The sequence below is a fragment of the Antedon bifida genome, chromosome 7 (genome assembly GCF_963402885.1).
Source record: "Antedon bifida chromosome 7, ecAntBifi1.1, whole genome shotgun sequence".
Taxonomy (NCBI): Eukaryota; Metazoa; Echinodermata; class Crinoidea; order Comatulida; family Antedonidae; genus Antedon; species Antedon bifida.
The window spans coordinates 559,608-579,650 of record NC_136232.1 but is presented as its reverse complement, the minus strand read 5'-3'; the positions used below and the strand labels follow the sequence as shown (position 1 = coordinate 579,650).

Here is a 20,043-nt window from a genome sequence, read left to right as displayed (position 1 = left end):
ATTACTATCAGTGGGTGCACTTAAAACATGTAAAATTAAAACACAATGGAGTCCAGAGTCTTAAAGTGAACATTATGTTTTCATCTTTGGGATCTGAAATAATATTAATCCAAATCAAATTAATAATTACTGTAGTACTGTATTAAAACAAACAAACAAAATGATTTGCTATTAACTAGACAGTACACAAGGCTAGTTATTATTAATAAAATAACCAGAGCCTGCTAACAAGTAAATATAGCCTATGCCACAAACATGCGGCCATTTTTTTTGACCTACTTAATTTTTATTGTAATAAAAAAAAATTGTCTTTTTCTAAAATCTATTTGAGTCGACTGAGGTGTAAGACCATTCTTTTAAAAAGTTTACTCGACATTAAAAATTGAGGGCGATATTAAATTTTTTTTAATATGATGACTAAACACGTGTGAGATCTTGAAAACGTCTTTAAAAATCATCGCAGTGGCTGCATCTACGCCACTGCTTAAAATCATATCTTTAAAACCTTTCAGATTTATTTAAGTAAAGTAAATCTCCTTTTAGTTTTCTTGTTGTAAGTTCAGGTACTCTAGTCTAAAGGCATCCACTTTTTTGCCTAGGCCTGTGCTTATGGTTATGCCCAGCTAGCCAGGCCCTAGCCTACCTGACTACTAAACTAGGGCTAGGCCTAGGCCTAGGGGCTAAGCTAAAATCACAGGCCTAGAGTAGGCAAAAACAGTGGGCGATGCCTTTAGACGTTGAAATTGGATACGTTTTATATATTTTAATATGAAAAACATTTCTGGTATATGGGTCATTCTTCAGTAAGTGTATTTTAGGTTTATAAAAAATTTATTAAAAAAAACTTTCATTTTAAATGTTTATTCAGATAAATGAACATGTATTACATGGAAAGCGTATGTTCGGCGCAATCTTTATTATATATTTCGTATTTTATTCGTGTTTATAAATACATGGTTCCATGTTGCTGTCATATGGAATATATACAAAGATAGAAAAATTAACCGACAGGTTAGGAATTATAAAATAAAAAAATATTAATTTTCAGAAAATAAGTATGACTGTCACTCATTTTACAAAATTCTGTTAAGCTAATATTACTAACCATTGACATATAATAGTAGAAGAATATTGTTTATATTTCAAGTTGCGTTCATTACTGAAATATTTTAGAATTTAAAAGGATAAAATATCCATGTGACGGAGATGAATATGACAAACCTAAAAATTCATGTAACTGAATAATAATTGAATATTTGATTTGAATAATGTTTATTGACCAGAGTCACATAGATATACAATGTAATAACATACATATACAAAACAAAAGGTACAACTAAAAAGCCCCTGGCAATAACAAAAAGTCATATCTGTCACTGGCCGTCATCTCCAAGCCCGTAGTCAGGGGGGTTCGCAGAATCTGTTGCCTTCCGGGGCAGCCAAAATTGTGTGTAGGGCTATTCAAAATTAAAATGGTCGGGCAAAATCCAAAAAAGTATATAAGAGTTTTTTTTAATCTTTTATAGTTATATTATTATTATAGTAGTAAATAAATATCATATTGATGAAGATATGATGACATCCACCCAAACAAAAGGTCATCATATCCTGTTATTAAGAACAAATGGTCTGGTGATGTGATTTATATAAATTTTTAAAAAGAAGTTTACTATTAAAAATTAATGAAGTATCTTTTCCAATAATGTATCTTGCATTAAACCAAATGATTGAGTTAAAGGTTCTATTAAGATTTGTGCGGGATTTCTGTTACGATTTGTGCGGGATTTATATTAAGATTCGTACAAGATTTCTATTACAATTCGTACGGGATTTCTGTTGCGATTTGTACAGGATTTCAGTTACCCTTTGTGCAGGATTTCTACAAGATTTCTATTACGAGTTGTATAGGATTTTGATAAAATGTTTATCTTGCAGTGCATTATAGTTTTTGTTGGATTAAAATTGTGTAGTTGTTCCACAAATGGTATGATTCATTTATTTTGATTGTGTAAAAGTATGATTGATTGATTGACTGTTTAAGTTTTTTAAATGTTTTTTTGTTTGTGTTGTTTAATATTAAAATTAGTTTTCTTTGAAATTTAAACTGGAAGATGTTATTTATACAGATTTAGGAAAAAACCTGATTTTCAAAGTTAGTGGTTAGCAGGTTTTGTTTGACCATATTATTTGTAGGTCCCACAACTATGTTTAAGCAATATCATGCATTTCTATTATGTAGTCATTACTTTTTATGTCTTTGTAGTAAATGCAGAATTTTTACTGGACTACCATAAATAAATGGTAAAAAGATTTCTAATTGGTGAATCCCCTTAAAACTTTACTCTCCAATCAAATATGTTTATTGTTTTATTGCATTTTATTTTGTTATTTTGAAATGAATTGTACAATTTACTTATTGATTACCTTTTATTAAAGTAGTTAAGCTCTTTTGGGTTTCTTCATAATTTACTTTTCATTCATTCAAGTATCTACACTTTGACACAGTTATCACTTAAGTAGGCCTACATGTCAATTTAGACTCAATTACCATACTTTTATTTCTTTTTTATGTATTAAACTGAAATTAACTATTAAGTTAAATAGAAAATACTGTATGTACATATTAAAGAATAGGTTGTGGTGAATAGAAATATTACAATCAAAGATAGTTTTTTTTTTTATCTTTTGTGGTTAACTACCACCTTTATTGATTCAATGTTACATAAACAACAATTACAGAATCTCATATATTTACATTATTTTCTGAATATTTTTTGTTATGTTATCTATTACAGAATATATTGCATATTTAATAAAAAAAGTTGTTTAGTTATGAAACGTTTGTTAACTTATTTATCATAATTTGTGTGTCTTTCAGTTTATATAATTGTATATGTATACAATCAAAGATAGTTTGTAATTCTCACTTTAACAGTTTGTTTTATTTTGTTAGGAACTGAAGATACTATGTGTAACAGCAATCCATGTCAGAATGGAGGTACATGTCACGTGTCAAATAATACATGCTCTTGTCCTGATAAATATATTGGTCTTCATTGTGAAATCAGTAAGTTTAATGAACCTTATACTTGCTTAATGCTGGTATTTAGTACTGAATGACTGTTTCTTTCATGGTTCTATTACTAACTTTTAATACAATTTAATGACTGATATTTACCTCTAAATACTTCTAATTCCCTGAACTGGTATCTAAAAGTCCAACCTATACTACATTTTAACCTACACTTCCTTTATACTGGCATACAGTGTAAGGTATCCATGGAATTTTCAACTGAATAAATTAAACAGCAGAAATAAAAATATATATTTGAAATGATTTTTTGTTTCTGTTGTGTAGTGTCTGAGAATTTCACTTTAACATTGTTTTTTTTTTGCTCAATTTCTGTTTCTATGGCCAATCAGATGATCAGAATAGCAAAAAAAAAATAGCATTGTTAATGCAAGAATGTTAACATCTCAATTGACATTTCTAAACTTCCTAATATCTTCAGTGTCTACTTGTGTTACTTGATAAATAACATGGTTCAATTTGGCTTCCATCAATACACATGATCAGGACAATACCACCCCTATTCTTCTGTAAAGTTCTATTTTTTTATATTTATCTAATATTTGTTTTTTAACCACAGAATGTCCAATTGATTGCATATTTTATGGTATAGAGGATGAATACAATTTTCATGTTGACATCAAGTGTGTGAGGAAAACATTGCCATGGAGTGACATAACAGCATTGATCACCAAGATGAATACGTATAAGCCTTTAGAACTCATGTAAGTATACAGTGCTAATGATTCTTGACACTTCTACTGTAGTACCACCATTCATGTAACACATAAAGCTACATTTTACATTCAATCTTTTGAAATAGTGTAAAAAACAAGCTGCGATCAAAACAGTACTTTCATGTTCCCAACTAATCATTCATTCATAGAAGTACTGATGAAGAAGTCAATCTGTGGCAACTTTTTGATTATTTAACTAAGTTTAATATCCTGAACAATCACCCATGGATTTCGCAAAGGCCATTCACTACTCCTCCAATCTTAGAGCTTCTCAATAATATTTCTAATTCTTTTGAACACCGTGAATTATTACTAAGCGTATTTATTGATCTGTCAAAGGCGTTTAATTAAGAAACTTCAATATTATGGTATTAGACTGAATAAGTGTGAAAGTATGAGAATGGACCCGGGACCTGGCTATCTTCGACTTTTAAATAATAGAAAGTTTTGAATAGTTGGTTATAATTAGGGTAGGAATATACAATGTATAATAAAAATTGTTACATTTTTGAATGACTTTGGTTTCTGCTTTTGACCCTCCTCAGCATTTTTAACCGTTTAAAGACGAAAAAAGTTATCGCAATAGGACCATATAGTATTATTTTTACATTAAATATATGTGATCTTAAATTAGATCTAAAAAACGTAGGGAAGGGGGCTTTAAAAATGTGAAAAATAAGTCGATTCTAATAATTATAGCGGCCCGCTATAAATCCCAAAATGCATTGCGCGCGGATTGATATTTTTGTTTTTCACCTGTAATTCGCCCACTTTTCGATCGATCGTGAGGCCAAAACAAATGGAAGACTCCTAACTTTTCAGCGAAAATACCGGGTTTTCCCCAATTTGTATCAACGGAGTCTGGCAAAAATAGAAAGACAATTAATGCAGCAACTATACAACGTCAGGCTAGGTATATAGCTAGCGTATGATGTTCGTACGTTACCGATGTTTACCAGCTAGGCCTACAAAACTAAGCCTAGCTAGGCTAGGCCTAAGACCGTCCACGAGAGGTCGATCGCCGCGAGCTACTTAGGTAGTGCATTGTTTCTCACTTTTTATCATAATTTACCATAAAACGTACATTTAAGACAAGGAATGACATGGTTTAATGTTTTTAAAGTGATATATATGTATTATTTTCCAAAAAACGTCCAAAATTGCAGGGAAGGGGTCTTTAAACTACTCATATCAAAAAACCTGTACATTAAATCAAATTATGTTTTAAAAAAGTAATTCTCGAGGAAAATGCAATTTCAGTTTACTTGTTACATTAAGACTGGTCAGTACCAGTCTCGCCGGCTTTTGAAAATTGTCTCCTATCTTTTAGCACTAGCAGGTCTGAAAAAGTAGTCCAGAAATGGGATCCTGGTCTGGATTGCCTCCAGAATTTAATGGAGTGGTCCTTGACCACATATCTGTCTGTGGTCTCAATTTGATAAAGATATTTGTTGTTATTGGAATTCCTCTTTTGCCTGTATGCTTTTTGTATCTTTTGATATGTTTTTTCATTTGTCTGTGTACAAACAACAAATTTTAAATATTGTTAATTTATTTGATAATAAATGCTGTGCAAGCAGCGCATTCATTCATCTGGCAATAACTTTTGAGTAATCCTGCTAACAAACACGCGATCGACTACATAACCTCCTTGACGGAGATAATGAGGTGAATAAATAAATAAGGTTAATTTACAGAGAACACTTTATACAGGGTAGTTTTTACTGTCTTTAATTCCTCTCATATTTCATCATCATTGGAAATAGTACTGTATGTGAAACAGAATCAACTTTCAACTTGATTCCCAAAGATATAGTTGTCAATTGTTGAAGAAAGACATTTATTTATGGTTTTACAAAATTGTTGTAAGTCTTGTAATTTTATTATTCATAGGTGGCTTAAAAATTATGATGAAAGAGTGCTAAACATCTTTAAGGATAATAATTTATCAAGTCTTCAAGAGATGTAAGTTTACAATTTACCTATTATTGTGTGTTTTGCACAATAATAATTTTTTATTTTCTCTAAAAGGACAGAATGTTTTTACTCAAAGTTTGTATCTGTCCTCTATTGTTTAAAGAAAGTTGTTTTGCATGAAGTTTCAGAGTTGTTAGATGTGAGCTCAAATATAAGCTAGGTGATTCATCAAGAATTTCTTCAGATGGTGATGTTATATATCATATGATAGCCCTGTTCTGCATGTTTTCTATTTATTTAGTATATATATCTTTTTATGAGACAATTATTTTGAATATTTTTTATTTTAAAAAGATTTTTCAAATAAATCCAATTTTGAAAAGTTATTTATTGCCTCTTTGGTTTTAAGCCCAATAAAGTAATAAGCTATATCATACCAGTTGACAATGTAATACAGTGTTGTTGGCCTCTTTCTGCCAACAAATAAAGTTATTGATTGCCTCTTTGGTTTTAAGACCAATAAAGTAATAAGCTATATCATGCCAGTTGACAATGCAACAAATAAATAAACTGAATAAAAATAGTATGAGAGTAATTTACCAACTAGATTTGAACTCGTCACTACGGACGAGTTAGGTTATCCGCAGCCCAAAAGCCACGTGCACGTCATACGTTAGAATATTGCACACAGAAAAAGATTATTATGACTACTATACTATACTGTAGGTCCCTGGACCTATTTGTTTATCACAAATAGCCAATCAGTACTTAGTCTTATTTGGCCTGCTACATTATAGCAGTAGGTAGGAAATAAATGATTTGGGCTATACCAAATGCTGTTACAGTATATACAGTATAATCTTTATACGTACTATATACAGTTCAGAATAGGTGAAAATAAGTGACCAAAGTTATTGACGCTTTTGAACATGATGACGTCATCACAAATTAAAAAATGGTAAATCATGCGAAAGATAATTGATTGACCTAGACATTATATAAAAATAGGAGGAAATAGAATACGGATAAGTAGAGATGAGCTCTACTAAATGTGATGCGCTATGACAAAAGAGACAAAAATCCTATATTTTATATTCGAGTGGCCATACGATGACGTCACAATGTCCGGTTAGCCATATTCATGCATGATTCGATATCTACAACTCATCTACTTCCAGAATATGTAATTTAAAAAAAGTTCACCACGTAGTTTAGAATTTATGACTGTTTAAAAAAGGGCATAATTTTCACAAATTTTTGAACTTTTTCAACAAAAACGCGCGCAAATTGTGCAATTCTACGTTCTCATATGACGTGATTTTAAGTCGAAATTGTTTAAAAGTTGGTAAAATTACTAGAAATGGCTTGAAAAACCAAAATCTCGCAAAAAAGGAGGTTTTTTAGCGCTACGTGCGCACCGCATGCGTGGGAATTTTTGACATGCTCAAAATGACATGAAACGCGTAAAAAGTTGATTAGAAATTGATTTTTCGCATTATTAAATTTTAAACGCGCATGCGCGCGTAACTTTGTGTGAAACATGCCATTTTTTTCCACAGTCAGTTAGCGCAAGACATAAATTAAACTTTTGTTAAGTTTCAATTAAAAATGTTATTTGGTTTTTGACCTATGTTAAATACGCGAAATTCATAAAATCGCGCGAAAATCATGTTGCGCAATTGCAAATGTCGTGAATGGCGATATGTTGAGAAAGTTACGAAACGTTACGTGTGCAAGTTTTTGAGATACGCGTGACACAAAAAATGGAGTAGAAGGGTGGAAGGTAAGAAATAAATACTAGATTTGAACTCGTCACTTTGACGAGTTCGGGTTATCCGCGCAAACGCAACATGCACATACCTAACTATATGAACCTCGACAATTATTATGCCATTCTATGACATGAAATAAATATGTTTACAGTGCTGAATTGTACCTATTATGTAGCACTAGCATACACCATATTACAGTATTTTACAGAATAAACTGTATATGTTATATACAGTGTAGCATAGACAAAATTACGAGACCCATCTTTTAAATCCAATTATTAACACGATGACATCATCAAATTGACAAATAAAGATAACAATTTTAGAAGATAATTATCTAAATAATTACATTAAAACAAATTTGAAGAATTTTGGCCACGTAAAAGTGAGATGCGCTCTCGTTTAAACGCAATGAACTTTTATGCAAGAGATGAAAATATGACTTTTTGAATTCAACTAGCCATATGATGACGTCACAACATCTGATTGGCAAAATATGCACATCAATTCGTATCTACAATCCAATAGCTTCCAGAAAACGTTTTAATCATGATTATCACTTTTTATTCTAACGAGCTATAACAGATTGAAATTTACTGTAAAGATGAAAATAGGGGACCCACGTTATTTACTTTTTTATACATGATGACGTCATAAAAATTAAAATGAAAATAGGGGACCCACGTTATTTACTTTTTTATACATGATGACGTCATAAAAATTTAAATATTTTTAACTCATGCGAAAGATAGTTGATTGACCTAGAGAGTATTAAAATATCTGTGGAAATGGAATACGTATAAGCGAGATGCGCTCTATTTAATGTGATGAGCAATAACGAAAGAGTAAAAAATCCTATATTTTACATTCGTGTGGCCATACGATGAAGTCATAACATTCGAGGGGTAAAGATTCTGCATGAATTCATATCTACAACATATCTGCTTACATATTAAATTAAAAAAATTGGGGGTCATGGATGATCCGGAGGAGCTATAGAAGATTAAAAATAGATAACCAAAAAAAAAAAAAAAAAAAGATCCTGACAATAACAAGGGGTTATCCGCCAAGTGCGGATAACCAATAAGTAATCGGTTAAATGCCATTGGTAATATATTAGTGTACACAAATTTTATCAATTAAATCATTTATGCAGTGTATTGTAATATGTAATGTTATAATGAATTTATGTTTCATACAACAAACTAGAAAGCCACTCCGAGAGTGCATACCTCCGCCTACTGTAAAATTCTCCTACATAAGATTTCTCCGGGAAAATATATATATATATATTTGTGTGTGTCTTATTGCTGTTTGTGATTTAGGCTAATTTCACTACAAGCATGTGTATATGAGTTTGGTGTAATGGTGATGTAAACAAGCCTTTCAATTAACAATAGCTTTAGTTGACTAACAATAGAACAGCAACGCGAAAATCAAACGAGTGAATTTGAAAAGAAATAGGTTTTTTAAACTACTAGCATCAAAAAACAAATCACAAATTATAACTCTTGCCTCTTGTACAAAAGTGAAGTTTTTTGAACAAGTAGTTCTCGAGAAAATGCAATTTCAGTTTACTTGTTACTTTAAGACTGCTCGCCGGCTTTTGAAAAATTCTGTCCTATCTTTTAACATTAGCAGGTCTGAAAAGTATACTAAAAAGTGGTCCAGAATTGGGATGACCACATATCTATCTGTACATTCATTTTGGTAAAGATCTTGTAATTACTTTTGCTAACAAACAAACACACAGGATCAATTACATATACCTCCTTATAAAAAAAGTATTTGTATGGAAGGAGACAAGTTAAAGAAATAGTTATAGCCACCTTTAACAAAGTTGAGACCAATAACGAAATAAAATAGACAAATTTCATTTTTAAATCTGATTCATTTTTATTTTTTTAGAAATTTCGGGAAAAACCAAATTAGTAATTTATAGCAATAATTGAAATTTATAAAATTTGTAAAATAAAAAATGAAATGATTAATTTAAGTTAATCATATTAAACAAAAACATTAATTTTTCAACAGACAGATTGTTGTATTTAATGGACATATTCACAGTGCTCTCTTTTGTAAGATATGAATTCTGTTTCAACTTGCAATGTTACAAGTTTTCACTGAACAAAATAATCATACATAAATTCCAAAAGTTGGATAAAAATGATGTTAAAATAAACTAAAGAAAACAAAATAGTGAAACCATGGTTAACATATAAAGTAGTCAAACTTCACTTTTAAATGTTGTTCATTTTTGTTTTTGCAGATGGTTGTATAACAACCAAATTAGTAATTTACCATCTGGAACATTTCATGGATTGAACAATTTACGAATGTTGTAAGTATGTTTTGTACTTATTGTGTTGTAATACTCTTAATTCATTAATCATAGTTGATAGTAATAATTGAAATTTATTGTAAAATTTGTTAAATAAATGTGAAATGTTAATCATCATATTAAACAAAAACATTAAATTTTCAACATTATTTTTATATAAATCAAATATATTTAATGTGTTGATTTTAACCAAAATGAGACAAATTGTTGTATTTAATGGACATATTCACAGTGCTCTATTTTCTGAAATATGAACTTTGTTTCAATTTGTAATGTTACAAGTTTACACTCAATAAAATAATCATACATAAATTCTAAAAGTTGGATAAAAATTATGTTAAAATAAACTAAAGAAAACAAAATAGTGAAACCATGGTTAACATATAAAGTAGTCAAACTTCACTTTTAAATGTTGTTCATTTTTGTTTTTGCAGATATTTGCATAACAATCAAATTAGTAATTTATCAGCTGGAACCTTTCATGAATTGAACAATTTACTATGGTTGTAAGTATGTTTTGTACTTATTGTGTTATTATACTCTTAATTCATTAATCATAGTTAATATCAACATAATCAACTGAAGGCATTTAACTTAGACATTAATCATTCCAGATGGCCTAATATAATAACAAATATAGATTTATATAACAGCACAAATGATGAAAAATGGAGCAGAGTTATAAAGAGAAGACGCTTGACATGGTGTGGACACCTTCTTTGTCTAGACTCTGATATTGCAGTACAAAGAGCTCTATCTGAATCAATGACAAAAGTCAAGAGACAACCTAAAACCACATGTATACAAATTATAGAAAATGATGCAAAAAGAAAAAATAAATAAGTCTATGCACACTTTGGCCAATAGTCTCTCTGATTGGAGAAGTCTTTAAGTGCACTATGTCACATGACGTTCAGTGTTCGTGATGATGATGGATAGTAATAATTGCAATTTATAAAATTTGTAAAATAAAAAATGAAATGATTAATTTAAGTTAATCATAATAAACAAAAACATTAATTTTTCAACATTGTTTTCATATAAATCAAATATATTTAATGTGTTGATTTTAACCATAATGAGACAGATTGTTGTATTTAATGGACATATTCACAGTGCTCTCTTTTGTAAGATATGAATTCTGTTTCAACTTGCAATGTTACAAGTTTCACTGAACAAAATAATCATACATAAATTCTAAAAGTTGGATAAAAAATCATGTTAAAATAACTAAAGAAAACAAAATAGTGAAACCATGGGTAATAAATAAAGTGACAAAACCACAAATGTTGTTCCTTTGTATTTTTGCAGAGTTTTGTATAACAACCAAATTAGTAATTTATCAGCTGATATATTTCAGGAATTGAACAATTTGCAATTGTTGTAAGTATGTTTTGTACTTATTGTGTTATTGTACTCTTAATTCATTAATCATAGTCAGGCCCGTATCCAGGGGGGGTGCGTTGGGTGCAGACGCACCCCCCCAAGTCCCAAAAGGTCCACTATTTCCTCGGTTGGTATTTTTTCTTGTCTTGTTTAACTAAAGACAATCATTATATATATACAAAATTTACATTATCAATGGTATACAAACAAAAATATGTTAATATAAAATGAAGAAATACCGGTAATTAAATTACGGAATCTGAACTGACTACAAACTCGATGTGAAACATGCGCAGTCGATCATGTGACGACAAGCAATAGCTTAGCGCTTCATGTACGCGGTACGCGGTAAAGTGTTTTTGCATGCTGGAAATACAGACAACCGGCGGTAATTTGCTGGAAATACAGACAACCGGCGGTAAATACAGACACTATCGAATACGGCGCCTAAACATGGGAAGGAAGCAGGAAGCTAGAAAGCGGAAAGCTGCTGGAAAATCGACGCTGTCTAAGTTGGCCTTTAAACATCATGAAAGCGTTAAGTTCTGGTGTCCATCGTTCAACTAGCCCAAGCCACAACAAAGAGTCTTAAATCAGTCTTTAGAACGTCAAATAGCGCAAATTTTGCCTGGGCCTTCGGCCCCTGGACCCTGACCGGGGGCCCTTGGCGGCCCCCTGGCCCCCAGCCATTGTTGATCGCTTCGCTCGCACCCCCCCATTATAAATGCTGCATACGGGCCTGATAGTTGATAGTAATAATTGAAATTTATTGTAAAATTTGTTAAATAAATGTGAAATGTTAATCATCATATTAACCAAAAACATTAAATTTTCAACATTATTTTTATATAAATCAAATATATTTAATGTGTTGATTTTAACCATAATGAGACAGATTGTTGTATTTAATGGACATATTCACACTGCTCTCTTTTGTAAGATATGAATTCTGTTTCAACTTGCAATGTTACAAGTTTCACTGAACAAAATAATCATACATAAATTCTAAAAGTTGGATAAAAAATTATGTTAAAATAAACTAAAGAAAACAATATAGTGAAACCATGGATAAAATATAAAATAGTCAAACTTCACTTTTAAATGTTGTTCATTTTTGCAGATATTTGCATAACAACCAAATTAGTAATTTATCAGCAGGAACATTTCATGGATTGAACAATTTGCAAGTATTGTAAGTATGTTTTGTACTTACTGTGTTGTTATACTCTTAATTCATTAATCATAGTTGATAATAATAATTGAAATTTATTGTAACATTTACAAAATAATTGTGAAATGTCTATGTTAGTTAATATTAATTATATTAAACAAAAACATTAATTTTTCAACATTATTTTCATATAAATCAAATATTTAAGTTGTTGGTTTTAACAAAATTGAGACAGATTGTTGTTTATAAATTTACAATATAATACAAGTTTACCCGTAACAAGATAAACATACTGTACATAAATTATCATAAAAGTTTAGCTTAAAAATGATGTTAAAATAGACTAAAGAAAACAAAATAGTGAAACATATAAATTTCACTTTATATTTTTGCAGAACTTTGTCCTATAACCAAATTAGTAATTTACCAGCTGGTATATTTCAGGGATTGGTAAATTTGCAATGGTTGTAAGTATGTTTTGTACTTATTGTGTTGTTATATACTCTAGTAGCTAGATCAACTTTCGTATGCACTTTGAGGTCCAGAGAATTTTACTTCAGAAATTGGTTTAGGGTGGTCAAACAATCAATTTTGGCTTGGTTACACATTTTGAAAATGTGGCGAAAGGTCAAAAGGTCAGGGTGAAAGGTTATAACACCAAACACCAACATGTCCTTAAATCTCGACAACCACTGGTCACAGCAAGGTAATTTTGGTCTCAAATTGATTGGAAGGTATACATATATATTCAGTCTAATGGGACATTTTAGTAAAAAATGACCGGAAATGCCATTTCTGACCTTTGACCCACAACCCAGGGCATATATGTATCTCCGTAACTACTGGTCGTAGACACTTGAATTTGGTCTTAAACTGTTCGAAATATACATTTTGTTATTTTTTACACATTTTGAAAAATATTACAAAAGGTCAAAGAGTCAGGGTCAAGGGTTATATGAAGAAATATAAATAGCTACTTGTATCTTGGCAACCACTGGTCGCAGCAAGTCAATGTTGGTCTCAAAATGTTCAGAAGGCATGCATTCATATTCAGTCTAATGGGGCATTTTAGTCAAAAATGATCAGAAATGCCCTTTCTGACCTTTGACCCACATACCAGGGCATCTTCATATCTCTGTAAGTACTGGTCGTAGAAACTTAAATTTGGTATCAAATTGTTGGAAATATACATATTTACATTCATTTTAACAGAAAATTTGGTGAAAAGATGATCAGAAATACTATTAATTACTAATGTTTCAAACAAAAAACATAGCAATAAATCCTACCACCAGAGAGCAGCCACCTGTTTGGAATTGATTATTAAGGGTATATTGCAAATTTCAAAGCTTAATTCTTTCAGAAACTGATAAAAATTGAAGTTTAAAGTTGAATTTCTCACCGTCGTATTCCAGAACCGAATGCATTCGTTTCGTTGCTATAATGTTTATCAAACGCATAATTGTAATGTATTGTAATTTATTGTCAAATCAAATTAAACAAAAACTATAAATTTGCAACATTATTTTTATATAAATGAAATATATTTAAGTTGGTGGTTTAAAAAAAAATGAGACAGATTGTTGTATTTAATGGACATATTGACAGTGCTCTGAAATAATCATACATAAATTATCATAAAAGTTTGGCTTAAAAATTATGTTGAAATAAACCATAATAACCCCAAAAGAAACATAAAATAGACAGACATCACTTTTAAATGTTGTTCATTTTTTATTTTATCTGAATAAAATAATCATACATACATTATATAATACATTATATTACATAGCCTATGTAAATACGTGAACGTGATTGGTTGAAACTGCGTCACGTGACTACCGCTGCGAGGATCGTAAATCGTATATATCCTCGAGAACGATGATATTGACCGATTAATTTTCGCGTAATTATCGTGTCCCCTGTTATTAAACATATACATTCTCGAGTTCGATGATATTGACTGTGTAATTTTCGTGTGGCAACACTCGCGTTCGCCGATAAATAAACAAAAGTCATCTACTGGATTTGAACTCGGGTGGCTCCATCGCAAGACAACGCTTTCATCGCTGCGCCACGCAGCTTGCTTTGAAGAAATTATTCATCTAAACTATTTAAACTATGCATACATAGCGCCCTCATTTGTTATTAGTCCTCCCTAAATGTGATGAAACACCGTTTGTGATTGGTCAGTAGTAACCTAGTAACTAGTACGCGCTGAACATCCGGTGATTCGGCTCGCTCCTCGAAGAGAAGACGATGAATTGTTTATTCGGCCTACCTGATTATAATATTATTATTAATAGGCTTATTGATGGAAATTCTTCTGTTAATTTAAACGACCTAGGCCTAAGTGAATATTTTATTGCCAAGGAATCATTATGTATATTATTCTTCGCAAGGTAAGGTGTCTAGGCAGGAGGCTTGTTTACATACAATACAAATACTATAGAATAGGAGGCCTAGCCTAGCTTCACCAGCAGACTTGTTCTTGGCTATATAATATAACAGATATCGCCTTTTATATCGGTAAAATATAAGATTTAACATCCCCTCGGGATGATATTATGTTCTCGGGGAATTATATATCCCTCAGCTGCCGCTTCAGGATATATATATTCCCTCGAACATAATATCATTCCCTCGGGGATGTCAAATCTTATATTTCACCTCTAAGCAGGCAATATCTGTATAATATAATCATACATAAATTCTTCAAATTCAACATTATTTTTATATAAATGAAATATTTTTAATGTGTTGGTTTAAAAAAAATGAGACAATGTTGTATTACATATTGACAGTGTTCTAGTGAATGATCAACGGTCAGAAAGGTGTTTGAAACGTTGACACTAATAATTCAATGAATATCAAATGCTGTTGAAATATAGTATAGTGCGTTGGATAAAAAATTGGATAAAAAATCATGTTATGTGTTATTATACTCTTAATTCATTAATCATAGTTGATAATTTATTGGAACATTTACAAAATAATTGTGAAATGTCTATGTTAGTTAATATTAATCATATTAAACAAAACAAAACATTAAATTTGCAACATTATTTTTATATAAATGAAATATTTTTAATGTGTTGGTTTAAAAAAAATGAGACAATGTTGTATTAATGGACATATTGACAGTGTTCTAGTGAATGATCAACGGTCAGAAAGGTGTATGAAACGTTGACACTAATAATTCAATAAATATCAAATGCTGTTGAAATACAGGATAGTGCCTTTAAATGTACTTTTGTTTGTTTAAAATAAAAAATTATGTTGAAATAAACTTTAAAAAATTAAATAGTGAAACCATGGGTAGTGATTGGATAAATTTCATTGTTAAATGTTGTTCCTTTTAATTTTTTTTCAGATGGTTGGATAACAACCAAATTAGTAATTTACCAGCTGATATATTTCATGGATTGAACAATTTGCAAAGATTGTAAGTATGTTTTGTACTTATTGTGTTATACTCTTAATTCATTAATCATGATTAAAATTATAATTTATTGTAAATGTATGTGACATTAGAATGGCATATTCATCAAAGATAAATAGTGAATTCTTTTTTTCAGTGGGACAGTATACTATATCTTTAAACCATGTACTTTAATTGATTATATTAAATAAAATAGTTACTGTGACAGAGCAGTATTCTTCATCAGGTAAATACCAATAAAGGCAATTGCAGTTGATCATCTCCAGTCCTGAAATAACTAAAGAAAACAAACTAGTTAAACCATGGGTAATAAATAAAGTGACAAAACCACAAATGTTGTTCCTTTGTATTTTTGCAGAGCTTTGGATGACAACCAAATTAGTAATTTACCAGCTGATATATTTCAGGAATTGAACAATTTGCAAGGATTGTAAGTATGTTTTGTACTTATTGTGTTATTGTACTCTTAATTCATTAATCATAGTTGATAGTAATAATTGAAATTTATTGTAAAATTTGTTAAATAAATGTGAAATGTTAAGCATCATATTAAACAAAAACATTAATTTTTCAACATTATTTTTATATAAATCAAATATATTTAATGTGTTGATTTTAACCATAATGAGACAGATTGTTGTATTTAATGGACATATTCACAGTGCTCTCTTTTGTAAGATATGAATTTTGTTTCAGCTTGCAATGTTACAAGTTTCACTGAACAAAATAATCATACATAAATTCTAAAAGTTGGATAAAAAATCATGTTAAAATAACTAAAGAAAACAAAATAGTGAAACCATGGTTAACATATAAAGTAGTCAAACTTCACTTTTAAATGTTGTTCATTTTTGTTTTTGCAGATGGTTGGATAAAAACCAAATTAGTAATTTACCAGCTGATACATTTCATGGATTAAACAATTTGCAAGGATTGTAAGTATGTTTTGTACTTATTGTGTTATTATGCTCTTAATTCATTAATCATAGTTGATAATTTATTGGAACATTTACAAAATAATTGTGAAATGTCTATGTTAGTTAATATTAATCATATTAAACAAAAAAAACATTAAATTTTCAACATTATTTTGTGTGTTGGTTTAAAAAAAATGAGACAATGTTGTATTAATGGACATATTGACAGTGTTCTAGTGAATGATCAACGGTCAGAAAGGTGTATGAAACGTTGACACTAATAATTCAATGAATATCAAATGCTGTTGAAATACAGGATAGTGCCTTTAAATGTACTTTTGTTTGTTTAAAATAAAAAATTATGTTGAAATAAACTTTTAAAAATTTAATAGTGAAACCATGGGTAGTGATTGGATAAATTTCATTGTTAAATGTTGTTCCTTTTAATTTTTTGGCAGATATTTGTATAACAACCAAATTAGTAATTTACCAGCTAACTAACTAAAGAAAACAAAATAGTTAAACCATGGGTAATAAATAAAGTGACAAAACCACAAATGTTGTTCTTTTGTATTTTTGCAGAGCTTTGGGTGACAACCAAATTAGTAATTTATCAGCTGATATATTTCATGGATTGAACAATTTGCAAAGATTGTAAGTATGTTTTGTACGTAATGTGTTATACTCTTAATTCATTAATCATTAATTTATTATAAAATTATGTGACATTAGAATGGCATATTCATCAAAGATAAATAGTGAATTCTTTTTTTCAGTGGGACAGTATACTATATCTTTAAACCATGTACTTTAGTTGATTAAATTGAATAAAATATTACTGTGACAAAGATGTATTCTTCATCAGGTAAATACCAATAAAGGCAATTGCAGTTGATCATCTCCAGTCCTGAAATAACTAAATTTAGTTTCATAATTATTGTTTTTAATTTGTTAACAGATATTTACAAAACAACTCTATAACTAACATAGAGGATGGTGCATTTTCTCCATTTGCTTCATCACTTTTAATTCTGTAAGTTCATAATGTGTATTATAAGACAACTGCTTGTATTCTTGCCTCTAATGCAGATTCAGCTTTTTGTAAACATTGCCAAAAAGTTTATAACCTACATATACTCTATTTCTAATAAAATATTTCAAACTTCTATAAACTAAAGTCAAAGTATAGTCATGTTTCGGGACCATTCTATGGCCACCACGGATAGATTTTTTCATCAGTTCTTCTATGAATGGATGACTTTTGGGAGCAGCAATGCTAGTATACCAAACCCAATACTGTTTTGGTTTCGATCATTCAGGAAAGTTCCACATAACATGTGAATTTAAAGTTATTATTAAATGAATATGATCATTCTGAATTTATTATCCTACAGAAACCTAACATACAACAACTTGAAAAATTATGAAGACAAGACTTTTAAAGAGTTGGTAAATTTAACACAGTTGTAAGTAAATTTCTTTGACATTATGAATGCAAATGGCTGTATGTAGTGTAGTGTGATCTGTTGTCCCCCTTTGATTTTTGTATTTTAATGCCATTTAGTACCAATTTCACAGATACACTTTATTTTCAAATGTAACAAGTTATCAGAAGAATTCATATGTGTGAACTTCTCAATCTCAGTGAAAAGGCCGGTAAAAGAGTTATGATAGAAAATGTTGACACCAGCTGTACTGCTAAAAAGGGGACAATTGTATTCCATATAAAAAAAAACAAACCATATAATAAATACATGCTGGCAAGAAAAAATGGCTAATATTACATTTTTTGAAATGAGCAATTTGAAATTATCAGTTATGAATATTTAACTATTCTATTTCTTTTCATTCAGCTATTCAGATTTTTTCCATCTGTGTTGCGTTGTTGGTGACATTGAGATCTGTGAACCCACTGATACTTTCGCATCATGCCAAGATTTACTAAAAAGGAAATCGCTTAGGGTGTTGATGCTCGTAATTGGTGTTTCCTCCATTATCGGCAATGCACTTGTTCTCATATCGAGGTGTTACAATAAAGAGAAAACTGTTGATTCCATGCTGATCTCCAGTCTTGCCATCTCTGATCTATTTATGGCAATGTATCTGCTAATTATTGCAGGGGCTGATATTCACTATAGAGGTAGATACTCGGAAGTTCTAGAATATTGGAAAAGTAGTTTCACTTGCAGTTTTGCAGGTGCTATTTCTACTCTTTCCAGTGAATGCTCTGTGTTTACATTAATGGTTATGAGCATTGACCGGGCGGTAAACATTGTTAGTCCTTTTAACACTAGACGTCTCAGTCGTAAAACATGTAAAATAGTCATCGTCATTGCTTGGGTTGTTATTGCTGCTATCAGTTTCTTACCGGTAGCTGCAAATAAACTGAGCTTTATTGACCTGCCTTACTTTGGAGAGAACTACTATGGTAAACAAAGTGTCTGCCTTCCGTTACCGCTAACTCGAAGCCATTTACCAGGCTGGGAGTACGCCACTGCTATCTTCATTGCATTTAACGGTTTCGGTTTCTTGGTCATGGTCGTCAGTTATCTCACAATTTTTTTTTCTGTGAAAAGATCAGCAGCGACTGTTAATAGAAGGAAAAGCCTTGAAGAACAGTTGCGAATTGCACGGAAGCTAATGTTTATAATTGGTACAGATTTTTGTTGCTGGTTTCCCATCATTTTAATGGGAATTTGCTCGGAAACTAAACATTGGGATATCCCTGCAGAAATATATGTTTGGACAGCCACCTTCATTTTACCGATCAACTCGGCAGTTAATCCGTATCTGTACACGATCATATATACGTGTTCAAGCGAAAAAACAAACCGTTAAGGCTTGGTTAGTTGATCAAGGTTATAAATTTATAGTTTTATAGTATCTTGTACTTTCTATCTGCATTCTGTATAAGAATTGCATTGTTCCTTGTATTTAATCTGTTAAAGTCAGCCAAAAGTACTATTTCATCCAAAATACTTTTAGGGTTTGTAGGAGGGTTGAGTTGTACTTTTCGGGAAATGTATTCTTGTGGCTGTATTGTTTCTGTATTTTTATTGTAAATTGGTTGTGATATATCATGTGTAATATCTTGATGTTTTCACGCACTGACTGTCACAGATTGAGTGCCAATGTAGCTCATTCCAAAGTTCAACAAATGTTTGGTTATTCTTATTATTGCACTTAATAATTAATGCATTTGTTTTAATTACCACAGTTGTTCCATGTATATAATTAGATTTAATTTATTTCATATATATTTATATTATTACAATGTGATATTTTTTTAA

General features: G+C 30.4%; 2 protein-coding genes across 2 annotated transcripts; both read left to right on the top strand.

Moving 5' to 3' along the window:
* Positions 1–434: 434 nt before the first annotated feature.
* Positions 435–4,742, top strand: LOC144848608 (urokinase-type plasminogen activator-like). The gene is made up of 4 exons (XM_078705422.1): positions 435–553; positions 2,954–3,067; positions 3,651–3,806; positions 4,733–4,742. The coding sequence occupies exons 2-3, from the start codon at positions 2,968–2,970 to the stop codon at positions 3,797–3,799; spliced, it is 249 nt and encodes an 82-aa protein (XP_078561548.1). The 5' UTR covers positions 435–553; positions 2,954–2,967; the 3' UTR covers positions 3,800–3,806; positions 4,733–4,742.
* Positions 4,743–5,470: 728 nt separating this feature from the next.
* On the top strand, positions 5,471–19,807 carry LOC144848333 (G-protein coupled receptor GRL101-like). Its single transcript, XM_078705052.1, has 7 exons — positions 5,471–5,475; positions 5,701–5,772; positions 15,768–15,839; positions 17,336–17,407; positions 17,712–17,786; positions 18,148–18,219; positions 18,607–19,807. The coding sequence occupies exons 1-7, from the start codon at positions 5,471–5,473 to the stop codon at positions 19,589–19,591; spliced, it is 1,353 nt and encodes a 450-aa protein (XP_078561178.1). The 3' UTR covers positions 19,592–19,807.
* Positions 19,808–20,043: the final 236 nt, after the last annotated feature.

Coding starts and splice junctions, on each gene's coding strand:
- LOC144848608 (XM_078705422.1), top strand. CDS start 2,968: ATGTGTAACAGCAATCCATGTCAGAATGGAGGTACATGTCACGTGTCA. Junction 3,068..3,650: donor TGGTCTTCATTGTGAAATCA/GTAAGTTTAATG, acceptor TTTTAACCACAG/AATGTCCAATTGATTGCATA.
- LOC144848333 (XM_078705052.1), top strand. Junction 5,773..15,767: donor TTATCAAGTCTTCAAGAGAT/GTAAGTTTACAA, acceptor ATTTTTTTTCAG/ATGGTTGGATAACAACCAAA. Junction 17,408..17,711: donor TTGAACAATTTGCAAAGATT/GTAAGTATGTTT, acceptor ATTTGTTAACAG/ATATTTACAAAACAACTCTA.